Source organism: Sturnira hondurensis, unplaced genomic scaffold (genome assembly GCF_014824575.4).
Source record: "Sturnira hondurensis isolate 20B ecotype Veracruz unplaced genomic scaffold, ASM1482457v3 Scaffold0008380, whole genome shotgun sequence".
Taxonomy (NCBI): Eukaryota; Metazoa; Chordata; class Mammalia; order Chiroptera; family Phyllostomidae; genus Sturnira; species Sturnira hondurensis.
The window spans coordinates 1,578,568-1,595,850 of record NW_028081011.1 but is presented as its reverse complement, the minus strand read 5'-3'; the positions used below and the strand labels follow the sequence as shown (position 1 = coordinate 1,595,850).

The 17,283-nt window shown below is 48.0% G+C and overlaps 1 protein-coding gene across 5 annotated transcripts in view; it reads left to right on the top strand.

Moving 5' to 3' along the window:
* The window catches only part of HIP1 (huntingtin interacting protein 1), a 138,914-nt gene extending 128,472 nt beyond the window's left edge, over positions 1-10,442 (top strand). For all 5 annotated transcript variants that reach the window (XM_037054785.1, XM_037054782.1, XM_037054784.1 and 2 more), the window contains exons 24-32: positions 456-514; positions 922-1,015; positions 2,223-2,323; positions 2,562-2,667; positions 3,437-3,560; positions 4,021-4,082; positions 6,372-6,480; positions 7,193-7,274; positions 7,637-10,442. In XM_037054785.1, the coding sequence (XP_036910680.1) occupies positions 456-514; positions 922-1,015; positions 2,223-2,323; positions 2,562-2,667; positions 3,437-3,560; positions 4,021-4,082; positions 6,372-6,480; positions 7,193-7,245 (708 nt within the window). In that variant the 3' untranslated portion in view covers positions 7,246-7,274; positions 7,637-10,442. The remainder of the gene's footprint in view (positions 1-455; positions 515-921; positions 1,016-2,222; positions 2,324-2,561; positions 2,668-3,436; positions 3,561-4,020; positions 4,083-6,371; positions 6,481-7,192; positions 7,275-7,636) is intronic.
* Positions 10,443-17,283: the final 6,841 nt, after the last annotated feature.

Genomic DNA, 17,283 nt, shown 5'->3' with positions numbered 1-17,283 from the left:
AGCATGTCCTCAGATGAGGATTAAAAAAGAGAGATAATGCCCACCTCTCACAGTGCTAGGCACTCAGTAAATCAATGATAATGTTCGTCTCAGGGAAAAGCTGAGTGGGCCCCTTTGGAAAGGTCACATGTTGCTCCTTTGATGCAAGACTCCGGCCACCCACCTTGGTGTGAGTACCTGCCTCCTGGGCCTGGTAGCTGCTGCCCCTCCTGAGCTATGATGCCGTAGCTCAGAGTTCTGTGCACATCAGCCCAGGGGCCAGGATGTCGGGATGCTGACAGTAGAGCCAGCCTGCTGGAGCTGCCTCCCACCAAGTAGATGGGAAGTCCAGATGTTTTGCCCAATTCTCATGAGGATGTGCCCGGCCCTTCTAGATCTGGGTATTGGAGTGTGGTAGGACACCAGTGGTTCTCAGTACCTGTGACATGTTAAGAAACCTTGCTTCTTTTTAACAGGAAATGCTCAGCAAATCTCGAGCAGGAGACACAGGAGTCAAATTGGAGGTGAACGAAAGGTCAGTCTGAACAGCACGATGGCATGCAGGTGGTCAGGATCCACCTGGCCTGCACTGGATTTTACCAATTAGAGGAGGACGTTGGCACCCAAGGTTGAGTCTATGTTACTGTTGGTAACAGTATTAGTGATGGTGATAGTACCGCTATTGCATTGTAGGGGAAAAGAAACCTCCCAAGAATCCTCACTTAGCTGTTCCTTATGAAGAAGATCCATGGTCAAGTCTCCTTGTTCGTCTGCCTTTCCTTCTGGGCTTCCTCCGGGGAGCGTTCCCTGCCTTATTTCCCATTCCGCGTTTGCCTGTGTTTAGAAATGAAGAAGAGAACAGTTTTCTTCATTGTTGGTCTCTGCTCTGTATCCCTCACCTTTTTTTTAAATGTTTTTTTGTTTGTTTGTTTGTTTTTGCAGGATTCTTGGATCTTGTACGAGTCTAATGCAAGCTATTCAGGTCCTGATTGTGGCCTCGAAGGACCTCCAGAGAGAGATCGTGGAAAGCGGCCGGGTAAGCGTGGGTGGACAGGGAGAACAGAACGGACACTAGTTACGGATTCCCAGCTCACTGAGAGGCTAAGTCTGAGTAATATACTCGTCCACACTGAGTGAAATCTGTGTGTGATGCTGTCTCACCCTGCGTGTCCATCTGAGGGCACAGCTGCCACCCCTTGGATGTCAGCAGACATCATGGGAAGAAGCTGGAACACTGCCAAGTCGCCAGAGACCAGCCAGCCCCTGCTTCTGGCTACTGGCTCGCTAGCCCAGGCAGACACCACTGGAACCTGCTGTGGAAACCCAGTGTGCGTTGCAAGCCTGGGCCGTTGCAGGACAACCTAGGAGCTTTTGAAATTAGGCAGATGGGACAAGCGACCTGCTGCTAACTTGCACAGTGGGCTCCACTGTGTCTCTTTGCAACAGCAGCCAACTCGCAGTGGTTCACGGACTGTGCCTCAGTCTCGTGTCAACTTCAGCGCTTTGATTTTCTCACTCTTGCTGGCATCATTACCATCTTGTGTTTTCTTGCATCCCTGGCAACAGCTGCAACTCAAGAGACAAAGGTCCAGGAACAGTTTGTGGGCCTAAAAACAATCACATAAAGAACGACACTCTCTCGCTTTGGTGGTGCTTTTTATCAGTCTAAGAGGTGATGTTTTTGGTTCGCAGCAGTAGAAAGAGGGACTGAGCAAGGAGTATCTGCAGATTCTCAGACTATCTGATACTTTCAAAGCATAAATACATTTTAAAAAATTTTAAAAACCCAAGTAGAAATAGTTTTTAAAAATTATTCACTGTATACTCTCTTTTGGCAAATCATGGAGAGCAGCTAAGCTAGACTTTTCTGAGATTGTTACTTATAAGTACACATTTTATACATATATAAAATATATATTATTTTTATAATATATAAACACACAAACAATGTGGAAATATAATAGAAATGCTGAGTTTGGGAGTCAGAAGAACCTAGGGTTTACTTCTATTTATTCCCTGCAAGACCTTGGGAAAAGAATTTTTGCTTCTCAGAATCTTACTTTTCTAATCTGTAAAATGGGAATAATAATGCTTGCCCCTCAGAGTGACCATGAAGATACATATGAGGGCACACACACGTGTGTATATTTACATACACATACATGCATATTCGTGTGTGTATGCACCTGGCACGTAGTAGGCAATCCATAACAGCTATCTATTATTATTTCTCACTTCCCTAGGGCACAGCATCCCCTAAAGAGTTTTATGCCAAGAATTCTCGATGGACAGAAGGCCTCATCTCGGCCTCCAAAGCTGTGGGCTGGGGAGCCACTGTCATGGTGTGAGTGTCTTTCGGTCTCCATGCTCCTCACCCCCACCCCCATTCCATTGATCCACCCAGAGAATACTAAGGGAAAAAAACATCTCACTGTTGGTAAAGTTAAAGAGGGATCCTGGATCTCCTGGGGCAGCACAGGGACAAGGCTGGCAGGGTGATGGGGTGGCCCAGAGATGGGATCATAAGGGGCTACAGCTCTGACTTCAACAGTGACAAAGTCCCTCTTGTCCTTTCCTGTCAGTGACGCAGCCGATCTGGTGGTACAAGGCAGAGGGAAGTTCGAGGAGCTGATGGTGTGTTCCCATGAAATTGCTGCTAGCACAGCCCAGCTTGTGGCTGCATCCAAGGTAGGACCCGTGTCGGACTCCCTGGGATACTACGAGGCCTGGCTAGGTTAAGGATACTTGGACTGGGGAGCAGCTCCAGGAACAGATGGTTTATCTAGGGCCCAGTGGGTTGGGTCCCAAATTAAAATTCTGATTCTCAAGGGTCCCTTACCACCTACCCCTGAAAGCCTTTCATCTGTCAGCAACAAGCCCTTCTACCCAGCTCACCACGTATTCTCTCGGTTGTCTTCATTTGGTTACAAGGGACCTCTGAGGGTCCCAATGGTGCCCACCTCTGATAAGCAATTGCAGCATTCCAGGAGCTCTCAAATAAGGAAGGAGTCGGAGCGGCCGGGTGCAGGCCTTCCATAGCCAGCATGGGCCTCTCCTCAAGCATCTCCAGATTTGAACCATTGCCCAACTAATCCTAATGCAAAGCTTGTCACCAACCCCCCGCCCCCCCCCCCCCGTGAGTTTTATAGTATCCTGGGGAGTGTTCTCTTATCATCCTTATTCATTCTTATCCTAAATCGGTTTTCACAATGCGAACACTTCATCAAAATACCGGATAAAGCTAGAGTTTGAGGCCATCAAGCAAGCAAAAAGCCAGGGATCATCTTTTAGATTAGTGATGTGCCAGGAGTTGACCCCCCAGGCCGCAGCCTCTGAGAGGCTGAGTGGTAACTGCAGTGGCTCCACGTCCAGTTGTCAGGGGCTGTCAGTCCAGCTCTGACTCAGTCCTTGCCACCGCTGTGTGTCGTGTGACCCTAAACATGCTTGGTCCTGGCAGGTGAAAGCTGACAAGGACAGCCCCAACCTGGCCCAGCTGCAGCAAGCCTCCCGCGGGGTGAGCCAGGCCACTGCTGCGGTCGTGGCCTCCACCATTTCTGGCAAATCACAGATTGAGGAAACAGGTAGCCTTTCAGAAGCAATACTTTTTCTTATCTATCCAATTTAGCTGTTCTTTACATTCTCGATGATCCCAATTTCTCACGGTTCTGTTTTTGAACTCTTTACTTTTTATCTTTTTGCATATTTATTTTCTCATAAGAAGGGACACTGCACAAGCATGCTGTTCATATCACTACAGTGACACACCTTTAAAGGGTAGATTTTTCCATTTATCCATTCCTCCGAATTCAAAGAAATGTGTCTACAGGCCTGGCTGTCTGGTGGGGAGCGTGGAGGGTGGGAGTTCTGACCCTGGTTACCTGTCACTGCGTCTTTTTTCCTGTCCTTCCCCTGCACTGGGCACACACGTGCTAGTAAATGGCAAACCAAGCAGTTCACTAGAGCGTTGGCATCAGCCGCCTCCCAGGCGGGACTCCACCTGGGGTATTATCTGACAAGAGTTTCTCACTTCCGTCCTGGCAGACAACATGGACTTCTCAAGCATGACGCTGACCCAGATCAAACGCCAGGAGATGGACTCCCAGGTACGAACTCCATCTCTAAGTCTAGCCAGTTTTATGACTTCCTGTAACAACCCCAAATAGTATTCCCATTGTGAGAAGCCAGTGAGAGACAGACTTGGAGGGGAATGAACTCAGATGTACCTTTTAGCCCAAGAATAAATGGTGCTGGAAGAGACAGTGGCCGTGAAGCGGGCTGATTAGTAACGATGAGAATCCTAACTCTTGCCCACCGAACCTGACATCCTTCTCCTAGAATTACTAGTCATCACTTTTGGGGTAACGTCCAGATTAAAACTATTAAAAATCTATGGATGGGTCCCAAAGGAGGTATCTTATTGGAAAGTCATGTGGCGAAATTTCTGTGTACACATTGAAAAAACAGCTCAAGCCTGAGTCTCCTCTACCTACACTCTCTTGTTTAGTGGTCTCAACTAATCCCTCTTGACTTTACACACCACCGGTGTGCTGATGAGCACCAGTTGCTCTCCCTAGCCTCCATCTCCCTGAGCTCTGCACTTGTCCAGCTGCTGACATGCGATCTCCATTTGATGCTCAGTAAGCATCTCAAATTTAATCTCCAAAACAGGGTCTTGGTGCCCCTCTTCCCTGGTTCTATCTCAGTAAATGGCATCACCACCACCCACCTGGGTGCTGAGCCCCAAACCTAGGAGTCATCCTTGGTTCCTCTCTCCCTTGCCCTCTACACCCAATGCAGGGAAGGTCTTATCAACTCTAAAATCTCCAAATGATAGCCTTGATCAACCTTCCGAGTATTTTCCACCACTCTACCCTAGTCTAAGGTGCCATCGTCTCCCTCCTGAGCTACTGCAAAAGCAACTTAACCATAATGTATATGCATCTGTCTTTCACAATAACCCTGTGGTGGGGCCAGTGGATGGTGGTGGGAGGGAGAGTGGGGACAGGTATTGCTGAGCCAATCGGGGCTGTGAGTTGACGGACGGTGGAACCAGGTGGAAGGCACATAATGGAGTTCGTTGCACCAGTCTCCATCCTTCTGTACTTGTTTCACATTTCCCATAATAAAAAGTTTAAAAGCAAAAAAAGGGACCATCTAACTGGGCCTACTTACTTCCACCTTTGCCCCTCTAAAGTTTGTTCATTCTCCACATATTTAAAAAACATAAGCGACAGGCCCTGGCTGGTGTAGCTCAGTGGATTGAGCACGGGCCTGCGAACCACACAATCGAGGTTCGATTCCCAGTCAGGGCACATGCCTGGGTTGCAGGCCAGTTCCCAGCAGGGGACTCATGAGAGGCAACCATACATTGATATTCTTCTCTCCTTCCCTTCCCCTCTAAAAATAAATAAGTAAATATTTTAAAAAACATAAGTGACAGCATGTCACTTTCCCACTTGAAATCTTCCAATGGCTTCTCTTGGCACTTAGAGTAACACAAAAATTTCTGACCCTGGCCCATGTAGGCCTGGGTAGCATGATCCATACCTGCTTCTCCAGCCTCATCTCATTCCCTCTCCCACTCCCACGTGTCAATCTTCCTGTTCTCCCACACCTTGAGCCCACTCCTGCCTTAAAGTCCACTTCCTCAACTGGAATATTGTCCCCCAATAATCTGAATAGCTGATCTCCTATAGCCATTTAGGTTTCAGCTCCAAAGCTATTTCATTTTCTGACCATCCTTGGTATTGATCCCATCACCTTGTGTCATTTCCTTGACGATCTGACCTTTTCTTCCTCATTAGTCTCTTCCCCCAGCAAGTAAGCAGGGACCTCGTTTGTACATGCACCACTGTGTGTGTCTTCAGCACCTACAACAAGGCCTGGGCTGCATAATGAGTGCTCAGCAAATATTTACCAAATAATAAATAACTAGAATTAATGAGGAGTACAGACAGCCGAAAGCAACTCCCCTTTAGTGAGGTCGTGCCTGTGTAATAATAACCCCGAGTTGCACCAACCCCTCAGACGCCACAACCATCATATTTGGTTCCTGCCTGAACTCCCAGGGAAATGGGCTTGAAGGGTTATGACTGGATAAGCCAAACATTGCAGTGTTTAGACAGTGATTTATCAGAAGAAATTAAGATAAGCCCTAACTCCCTTTCAGGCATTTGGACTATAAGGCATCATTCATTTCTAGTAGAGGGTCCCGGTGAGAAGACAGATGGAATAGAGGAATGAATGAGAGAAATTAGAGCAGAGACGAGGTTGAGAACTGGGTGAGCTATGGAATAATGTGGAAGAAAATGGGAACACGGAGAAAAGGGAATGAGTCAAAGTAAGACAGTTCTCAGATTGCTGCTCAAAAGAAAATGCCACTTTCCCCACAGGTCAGGGTTCTGGAACTAGAAAATGAACTGCAGAAGGAGCGTCAGAAACTGGGAGAGCTTCGAAAAAAGCACTACGAGCTGGCCGGCGTCGCGGAGGGCTGGGAAGAAGGTAAGCCTCTCAGAGGACCTGCACTAGCCACAGGGAAGGGGGTGCCGTGTGGGGAGGGCTTTCCCCTGGAATGTAACACCACGAGAAGCCCTTTGGTCAATGACCTCCTCCTTTCTCTGTACTCACAGAGCAGGTTTTCGGTTATAAATAACCTATAAGCCCCAAACCAGGATAAATCATGAATTGAAAGCTTTCATTGTCACCTTTCAAGATCTTGACATTGACCAGTAGTAACGTTGACTGGTTTGCACTCTGGGAGTTTAGTGTCTGGCCAGCCTGGAGTTGAATAGGGAATGAATGAATCATCATCAGTGAAGACCCAGCAGCCAGGGGCAAGTGAATTCCAAGGCTCTGACTGTCCAGAGCCAGCAATGGGCAGCAACGGCCAAAAGATAGGAAGGGTCAGGAGCTAGGAATGGCCTGGAGCAAGTCATGTTCGTCCCACCAGCCCAAGGACCCTCTGTTGCTTGGACTCTGAGTGCTGCTTTTCCACGTGTCCACGGTGACCGACTTGATCACAACCAAGACGGCCAATTCTCATTGGACTTGGCTGGCTCTCGTGTCACCCAGTCATTTCTGGACATGTTACTTAGGGACCGGGTGATTACGATTATCATGTTCTTTAGAGCCCAACATGGTGGCAGTTTTGACTAACTGAATGTGTGCATGCAGGAGGAGGCATGAAACATGAATGGTTGTTGCTGTCTTTCAGAAACAGAAGCATCTCCACCGGCACTGCAAGCAGCGGTAACCGAAAAAGAATAGAGCCGCACCAACGCCCCGCACGTCACAGTGTAAGTCTCAGTTGGCTCTTTATGTGTGCGTTATTCCCCACCACAGACTGAACCCCTGGAGTCGTGGCGGCGGCCACAGCGCTCCCATTGTCCAGTGCTCAGGATCTGCATGGCCTTCCAAAGACTCCCTCCACGGTGACGCCCTTTGCGTCAGAACCCGTGATCTGTGTTCTTTCCCCGCCTCCCTGGTGTCCAGAGAGGACGGGAACAGGCCACCCCTCATAGAGAGGACCTCCCTCCCAGTCCTGCCTGCGGTTTTAGCCTTAAACAATAGGTGTCCTTGTCTGAGGGGCTGTGGTGGCTGTGGTTGAGAGCCTGTGGAGGGAAGGTCTTATGCATTTTCTTTTCTGTTTTCTTCTCAGTCTTTTCAGTTTCATCACTTGCACAAACTTGTGAACATCAGAGGGCTTGTGGATTCCAAAGCAGGACACCACCCTGAGTCTGTGCAGAGTCAGAAGGACAGGAGGAGTGTCTTGGCTGAGAATGCCAAGGCAGCGCTCCCCCCCTTTTTGGCAGTTCCATGGATTTCCACTTGCTGCTTATGGTGATTGGTTGGGTTTTGGGTTTTCTTTTTTCAAGTTTCGCTCACATAGCCAACTCTCCCAAAGGGAACACCCCTGAGGCTCTGAGCTCCCAGGAGCCCCTGACCACAGCAGTTAACAGCGACGGTGCTGCTCAGGCTCTACCTTGGTGCTCCCGTCAGCCTCCATGCTGAGTATCCTGCTGAGTGTGGGTCAGCTGAGGCCACCCCCCAGGGTCGGGCGGAGCTGCTGAGCCACAGCTTTCCTCCAAAGGCAGAAGTGGAGGGAGTGCCTTTCCTTCCCAAAGCTGGAGCCCAGCTGAAAGCCTCTGCCCACCTTCACAAATGAAAGGGCCACAGAAAGAGGGAAAGGAGGGGTGTGCAAGGCCCAGGTCTTCAGGAGACGCCTTTCTTGGGAACTCCTTGTGACCAGGCTGGAAAACCTTACCATGTGCTTGAATGGAGCTGGTGAGATAGCCACTCCCCCTCCCCCAGAATGAATTTTCCTTGGCACCTCCCGTCAGACCCAAGGCCCCAAGAGGGAGCTTGTGAGGGGTTTTCAGTTCCCTTCTCCAAATGTCTGCCTGCCTTTGGTATCCTCTTGAATCTGAAGAAGCTAGTTCCATGTTCTACCTAATGACAGACCCAGAAGATCAGGCAAACTTGCTCCCAGTAGGAAAGAACCCTGTGCTTGGCTAGGTTCCTTTAATATTTATTACTAACCTCCGTTAAGCAGCAGCAGCAGCAGCAGCCTACAAAAAGACACTTGGAGCAATCAGGATTTCCGGTGTGACTATAACAAGGCTTGCATTGCTGCCCTGTACATCAATCTTCAAGAATCGGAAACGAGGCCCAGATGCCATCCCAGTTTGTCGCCGGTTTGGATCATGAAGCAAGCAAGGCTCCTCGGAGTTTCTGGGGCAGGGAAAACAAAAGGGGGACCATGGCTCCGTTCCCTTCTAGCCACATGTCCCGGGCCCTCACTGCCCTGTGGACGGGATGAGGGCACTTCAATGCCCTCATAGAGACGGGCAGCCCGGCAGCACCCCTCCACCTCCAGATGGACCCCAGCATTCAAGTGACCTTTCAATCTTGGACAAACAATGTCTTCCTTATCTGTAGCAGTTCATAGGTAGCAGCCAACAAGCGCTTCCCAGGACCTGTCCCAAAGGAACATTGTACATGTGGCTATGTGACAGGTTGTGAGACTCCTGTTTGATCACTGTGAATCAACCCCCTCCCTCCTCCCTAAACATCCCCCAGACTCCGTCTCTGCGTTCTCTAAGTCGGGCGCTCAAAAAACTGTCTCCCTGTAGCTCAGATGACGAGACTCCGATGTGTGATCTCCACCGTAGGCTGAAGAGGGTTCAGTAGAAACAGGGTGCTCACGTTTAGCGCTGCTTCGTGCTCAGCATTTTCCCATCCAACGTTCAGGAGTGGTGTGTGGCATCCTGGGCCCGCTTGTGCCAATTAAGCCAATCAGTATGTTCTCAGTGTAGATCAATATTTCCAAAGGTGGTTAGTCCTCATTTTCAGAATCTCATCCATTCAAACAGTTGGGGTCACCAGGTCACCAGTCGGGGAAAGTCTAGAAGGTGTACTGGGCCAGATTAGGACTGAAAATCACTCCCTCTTGAAAAGAAGCCACAGTAATTTTTAAAATCATGGGCTTAGCCAGTAATGAAACCATGAAGAAAGCACTTGAAATGGAGCGCAGGCTCTATCCGTCTCACATGAGGCAGTACCTGTCACGTAATTACTCCAACCATTGCTCAGGTTCGAAGCTAGCCTGTTCTCTAGCCAGAATCATATCGCCCTGTCTAGGCTCTTCTAAGAATGAGTGTGATACACCTTGATGAAAACAAATCCTATCCTGAGGCTAAAAGTGAACCTCACAACCTTTTAAATTAGTCACTGAGCGTCATCAGAGACTGGAGTCTCATGGGTCGGCATAAATGGGTCATGAGGGAGGACAGCAGCAAAAGACTGGTTTGGGATTGGCCAGAGGCTGAAAGGCAGCCACATCTGTTTAATTTTATAATATGGTGCTCTAATACCTCTAGAATAAGGATGTGTGTGTACATAGGGGAAAAAAGACCTGCTTTTGTGGGGTTATTTTATATCTGGACAAGGAGTTTAAATTAGACTATGATTGAGATTGGTCCCTAGGATCCCACCTAAACATGAGTCCCTATCACTGTGGCTGGAATTACAAAATGTTGCCCAGGGCATTCTTCCTTGGAAGTGTTGGAGCTGTCGCATCAGACACCGAGTGCCACAGGGTCACAGGTGCATGTGTTTTGCTCTGGTTGCTACGCTGTGGCCTCGGGGAGCTGGCCCTGAGTTTGCACCCAGGAAGTGCTCACTTGTTGCCAGCTCCCTAGTCCAGAGCAGCGACTTCTCAGCTGGCATGCCATGCGAATTTTTAAAACGGGCAATACCTGACTAGCCCTCTTTTCCCTTAGATTGTCATATTAAAAAATGACAACAGCCAACACAGCAATAGCTGAGTGTTGTGAATGCCCTCCCTTGAACCATAAATAGAGTTGCATCTTACTGGTCACGTCACATAATAAGGTCGCATCTTTAATTCTTGGTACCAGAAATCCTGTACACAAGTCTAGGCACTGCATATGATTTTCTAAAGTCACTTTGGAGCAAAAAGGGTAGGTAATTACTTTTCTGGGGGGTGGGGATAAATCAAAATTATACCTATTTTTTGTCAGATGAGCAAAAAAATATATTTTTTGGTGTGCTGCAGAATTTTAGTAGCTTATGTGTGCCACAAGATGAAAAAGGCTGAAAATCGCTGGTCTAGAGGGGTCCTCTGGCTCCACTTAACCTGGTCTTGAATTACTTGTAAAGTTCTCGTTACCTTCTGGCACCTTTCCAAACCTCTGGAAATCCCTCTTGCCAACGGAAGCCTTCAGTGCTGGCATTGGCCTGCAACCAGATCAGCGTTGCCCTCTCCCCACCGTCAGCCGGAGACCGCACTGCCTGCCGAATAGACCACTACCACCACAGGCCTGCCGGCCCTCAGCATGGCACGGCAGACTGGCGAGCTGTCTGCTGCTCAAGTCCATGGTCTCCTGGGCGCAGACCAAATAAGGATCAGCAACCCACAGTGGTGGCCCAGCCTTTCACCCCAGGAGCCAAAGCAACATGAAACCATTGGTTAGATGCCATTGGGTTCGATTCTGAGAGTAGATCATTTCCAGACAGGTCTTTCAGGTGACCCTCAACTACCTCAGGTTTGAAGGCCCTAAATTAAGCTGATTATTCATAGGGACAAACCGAGGGGGTTCAGGTAAATAATCTTGGTGATAACAATTGTCTCTAACTTCTAACTCTTTCACACTTAGGTTTGCAGGGATGGGGTTGGGTTTGTTTTTCTTTTCTGTTTTTAACCTTTCCCCCAACTTTCCATTAGAATAGTTCTTATAAATGAATTTCATTTTTCACGGAGTGCCTACCTTCCCAGGGCAGGTAGCCACTGGCTTTTGTTCCCTTCCAACAGTACTTTTATTATGGTATTAAGACCTTTCTTTGTACAAAATGTTGCATCTGTGTTTTCAATTTTTCAAATAAATATTTCAACCTGGCAATGGAGAGTAGCAGTGATAACTGACCAAACAAAGTGGTTTTAAGGTCAAGGGTTCATTAAATCCACTTAAGCTCTGCACCTCTGGGAATATGTCCAAGACACAACATTTTCTGAAGCATTGGCCTGTTGCGTGTCCTTTGCTGTTGTAGAGAAACTAGGTTGTGCCGTCCTCTGTGTGCTCTCCTCTCCCTGAGAATGCTCAAAGTGCCAAAGTGGTCGGCACTCTGATTGATCTGGAAGACCAGGTCTCTGCATAAAGCCTAGGGCCTTAGGCTATGGATATGCCCTCCTCTACCTTCAAGATGTAAAAGTAAATTGCTGCCTTAACAATGGATGTCACAGATTTTGCTCATGGACAGAAGCTGCCAATCATAAGAAGATTCAGAGCCAGCCAATCACAGCTACCAGAGGATTTTTCAGAGGAATCTGACTGACTGGGGCTGGTTATCCCTGGCAAGATTGTCTGCAACCTTAGGCTCGCCAGTATGTTAAGTCAGGGGGACCTATAGGGAAGAGGAGCCAGATGGGTGAGTGGAGGCGAGACCTGGGATTGGTCAGCAGAGAATGATGTAAGTAATTAGAAGCTATAGAGTATATGGAGGTCAAAGAACCCAGGGGTGGGGGGGGGGGGAGGGTGAGGAAAACTGTTGAAATCCCCCAGTAGGGAAGATGATCTGATTAAATACAGAAGATGGGGAACACTTATCTAAGGCTGGGTTTTCTCACCATAGCAGAATGCAAAGGTGAACCTGCTCCATTTGAAGTGTCACTGATAGGCTGGGCACTTCTCGGTTACAGCTGTCTTGCAGATCAAGTGTGAATCTGAGTCTAGAAAGCCAGGCAGGGGACTGCCTTGAGCACACGGGTCCTCCATGCTTTGAAGTGTCTGGGGCGTGGGTCTGGCCTAGGTCAGCAGTGCCTTTCTCCCAGATGTTCTCCAGTCCTCGATGGCCCCCTGCACCTGCGCACAGCCTTGACCAGTTGCCCCAAAGGCTCTGGTGCTCATGCCTGAGTGGTCTTTCTGGGGTCCTGTGGCTTGCTCCACAGTTAGAAAAAGGCAGCCCAGCTAACCGACCACTCTGGCTATTACAAGTAGTCCTGAAATCAGGCCACCAACATGATACATGCCATAACAACGGGGTTGGGGAGGGGGCCAAATTCATTTAGGGGCTAGGGGTGGCCCTGCCAAAGTAAAAGGGAATAAAGCATTGAAATGGGTGAGCAAAAGAGCCTAGATGAAATCTAAGCCAAGGGCACATATAAGAAGCATGCTATGCACTGTTGTGACTTAAAGCCAGTCAGTTCACCCTGCTCACCATGGTTGTCCTTGGTCTTAAACCCACTGACCTGGAGTACAGTACAGGCCTTTAAACATTGCAGAGTGAATGAATGCTCTTTTTACAGTACCTTCTTAGTTCTACATATATTTTATGCATCCATTCATTGTGCCGGCACTGAGATTTTCAAAGATGAAGATTCCTCAAAAGTTGCACTCACGTAGTCATGATTTGTTATCACGTGTCTGCTTTTATCAGGCAGTGGAGATGCAATGGAGAGCAAAAATAGCCATGATCCTGTACTACTAGAAAGAAACAATTAGGCTAATCACAAAAACAAGTGTATAACTGATTGGAGTAAATGAAGAAAGGAACATGATAGAGTGCTCTGAGCATATAAGGAGGGTCAGAGAAAACCTTTCTTGATAGTGGTAGCTGAACGAAGATGAAGATGGAGAGTGTGGAGAGGTTGACTGGCTCTGATGCATCACTAGAGGGGCTGAAAGGCCAGTATAGCTGGAGCCCAAGCAGAGTGCCGCACGGTGAGTCTGGGCAAAGGCAAGAGCAGCTCCTGCAAACGTGGGAAAGTGTTGATGGGCTTTAGGCAAAGGGCTATCAAAACCATATTTGCATTTTGAAAAGACCCTTCCAATGCAGTTCGGAGAACAGATGAGAGTGGAGCAAGAGTTGATGGGAAATCCAGTAAGGCTAAGAAGCTTTCATTTTGTTCCACAGAGTAGCAAGCTATTGACCAGTCTTAGGTAGGAGGACAGGGCACCTCATCCTCACCTGTGTTCACTAGTCAGACTGGCCAACTGAAAACACTTCTTTTTGCAAGCTGATACGTCATCACCCCACAAAATCTTTCCCAGCCCTCTCACCTGCAGTCCATTAAGTCAGCGTCAGGCCACCTCACGGGGCACACAGGCTCCGTAACCCTTCTTCCTCCATCCATCCATGTGCACCATGGGCCCTTTCCGAGGCACAACTGATGCTGAACGAGTGTAAGGCGTGACCCAAAGGGTGCAGGCAAAGGAAGGCATGGCAAGGGAACGAGTGTATTCAAGGAGGCCAGGGCAAGTGTCCACGAAGGAATGACATCAAGGCTAAAACCTGAAGAATAAGAAGTTGGCAGGGAGAAGAGCGAGGTGAAGACTATAGTCATGCCTTGGTGCCCATTGGCTTCAGAATTCATCAAACCCACTTGGCACTTGCACAGGACCTGTGGCATTTGCTAGACCTTGTATGAGTCACGACACCGCCCCACAAGAGAAAATTCTTCGTCATTTGGTATTCATCAGTTTTAGCACTCGACACAAGTCCTGGAATGAATTAACGAGTACCAGGATACCACCTGTACTTCAGCAATGTTAATAGCAATGAGAGTTTGGCACATTGAAGAATGACAGCAGCCCTGTCCCTTATGGGTGACCAATTTACGGACCAAATTGTAGAAGGCCTTGAGTGCCATTCTGGGATTTTAAGCAGGAGTGTGATATGACACCAGCTATCACCTCATCTAAATAGCTTCAGTGGCCTCCTAAATCTTACACCTAAGCCGGCTCTGCCCTCTGCCAAGCGGTTTTCAGCTAGTGTAATCATTCCCAGTCACATCTGATCTTGCTACCCTCCCTCCCTTCCTTAAAAACTTTCAATGTTTCGATGGAAAATTATAGTACAACCTTGTGGATATTAAATTCTAGCCCTCTTCATCATCTTTAAGGGTTTATTATCTATTTATAAATGGAACCAGATCTTGAATCTCTCTAGTTTCCTCCCATATCTGGCTACAACTCTCCAAACTAACAGTTCCATTTTCCTCCCACCCTTCTGACTTGAAATCGCTGAAAACTGAAACTGCCCTTTTCCCAAAGCACTTCAAATTGAAGCCGGACGACTCAGTATAAACCTCAGAGAAATCATCATAATAGCTCACACAAAGACAACCCCCTTGCCTTTCTGAGTGGGACACTCGGAACGTGTACCAGAACACCTGATGGCATCAACAGAGACGTTCACACTGAAAACCAGGGCAGTCTGTCAAAGTGCCACTGCCTGTCCTTGCTCCATCTGTCTGATATCTAGAAATCTCGACTGCCCTCCGAACTCAAACACTGAATTTATAGTTCCGACCATTTGCCTTCCAACCATTAGCCTTTGTTTTTCTTTTGTTTCCATAGAAATGCTTCTTATTAATGCCTGATTGCTCGCATCCTATAGAAGCCTAACTTTGGCAGGAGCTCCCCTGCAAAACTGCCTCCTGAAATGAGATACAGCTGTTTTTCTGGACAGACCTATTTCCAAGCCTGAGAGACTGGGTCAGTGGGTTATGGGACAATCTACCAACTCAGTTTCTGGATTATGAAACTTCTTGGGGAGGCTTCAGACAGGTGATGCAGGGTCTAGGACATGCTACCCTCAAGTATGGTACTCTGGCATACTGAGTATTTTGTGGTGAAGGAATCTGAGGAAAAGAAATGCACTGGAAGGACTCTCAGACCTTCCCCTAAGCAGATCATAAAGCCCTCATGTTAGAAGTACACTCACTCCCCAGAGGAAAGGAGCATCTTTATCTCCTAGTTAGAGGGATGCTGAGAGGAAGCCACACAGATGGGCCTTCCTTGCTGTTTCCCCAGTTTACTACTCGGCTCACACCGTTTTGTGTCCCATCATGTTCCCACACCTCCCCACTTTTCATCAAACCTGGCACAACAACAACTTACTCAGGTTTAACTGCTTCTTTGGGTCCTTTCCTTATGAAGGTTCCCATGTCACACAAAACTTACATTAAATGTGTCAGCTTTTCTCTTGTTAATCTGTTTTGTTTTGTTACAGCATCCCCAGCTGAGAGGAAAAATACTTTTTTCTCCTCTACACTTTTTTCATTTAAAAATATTTGGGGGAAAAGTATGAAAGATATGACAAAATGACAATGTTTCCTTTCTCTGAGTGGGGGATTATTGGACACCTGTTATTTTCTTCTTTTTTAAAAAAATTTTATTTATTTATCTTTAGAGGGGAAGGGAAGGAGAGAAGTATCAATGTATGGTTGCCTCTGGAGAGTCCCCTGCTGGGAACTGGCCTGCAATCCAGGCATGTGCCCTGACTGGGAATTGAACTGCAATCGTGTGGTTCGCAGGCCCACGCTCAATCCACTGAGCTATGCCAGCCAGGGCCACCTGTTATTTTCATACTTTCTATATTTCACATTTTTATTTAAAAGATGTTTAGAGAAATACAGATGCAAAATATACATAGGTGAGACAATTTACTAAAAGTAGAGTGGGATTGAGTGGAAAGCCTGTGGCAGCCTACAGGAAGTCTGGAGGACCTGTTGGAGTTCATGTGACAGTGAAGTCACAGGAATAGGCAAAATAACCTCCAGGTTGCAATAGAAGCACCATGTGTTTGTGGAGGAGTGATGGCCCGATTCTTTGCTTTTCACCAGCAATGCTTGCAATCTCTCCAGGGGGACTGGAGAGATTTTAGAAAAAATCTAAGAAATCACACTGCCGGTTTTAGAAAGGGATGGGAACTTGCAAAAAGGGCAAAGTTAAAAATCACTGAGGCGAGAAATAAAATGATTGGTTGTAATATCCAAGAGAAGCCCAGAGAGCTTCTGGTTAGAGCAAAGGGGCTTTACAGGCTCGACTGAGGATGAAAAGTGTATTCGAATCAGACCTGGGGAAATGTAAATCATCCAGGTACTAGTTTTATGGAAGACAACTTTCCCACGGACCGAGGGGCAGGGAGCTGGTTTCGAAATGATTCAAGTTCATTACATTCAAGCTCACCTCCTTCTGTATGGCATGGCTCCCAACAGGCCTGGAGGCTGGGGACCCCCGATGTCCTCAAACTATTCCCAATAAAGGAAGGAGGAGGAGAGGTGATAGGATCCATTCGTGGTAGGAGAGAGGAATTTCAGAGTTTGAAACCCACAAAAAGGTTTTTCTTTAAATGCCCAGACTAATAGAACAGGTGTTAGCTATTCAGTTTGCGCCGGACCTTGTGACAGCATGATCATGAGGGAGGAAACCCCTTAAAGTCTTTTTTTGTTGTTATTTGTTTTTTAATGTGCCTGTTGGGTTTGGATTGCCAATGATCCATCCGAGTAACTTACAAAGAAGGTAACAAAAACCAAACAACCAACTGTGGGAAATGCCCAGCTGTGTGGAGTGCTCTGTTGGGGTGGTGGGGGTGCCCCAGAAAAACCTAGCACTTGCAAGGAACAGAGCTGAGGGGATGTTGGGCTCCCAAAGAGCCACAGCCGTCGGGGAACTCACTACCCTTGGGAACGCGGGTGCTGGGATTGAGCAAACTACCCCTTCCTGCAGAAAACAGCCATCAAGTTGGATTCTCTGTGTCTGCGAGGTGAAGAAAGAGGGCAGGAGCCTCACTCTGCGATCCAGAGACCCCAGACCCCAGTCTGCACCCGTCTAGCAGAGCAGCCTAGCCTCGTTGCCCAGCAACTGGGGCCTCGTGCCCCTCTCGCGGGAGTCGCCCACAGTGACGGGATTGCGCGCGGTGCATGTCGGAACCACGCAGTTTCCGCCTGCTCTGGCGCGCTGGCCAGGGAGGCCGGGTCCTGGCGCCAAGGAGGGGCTCACG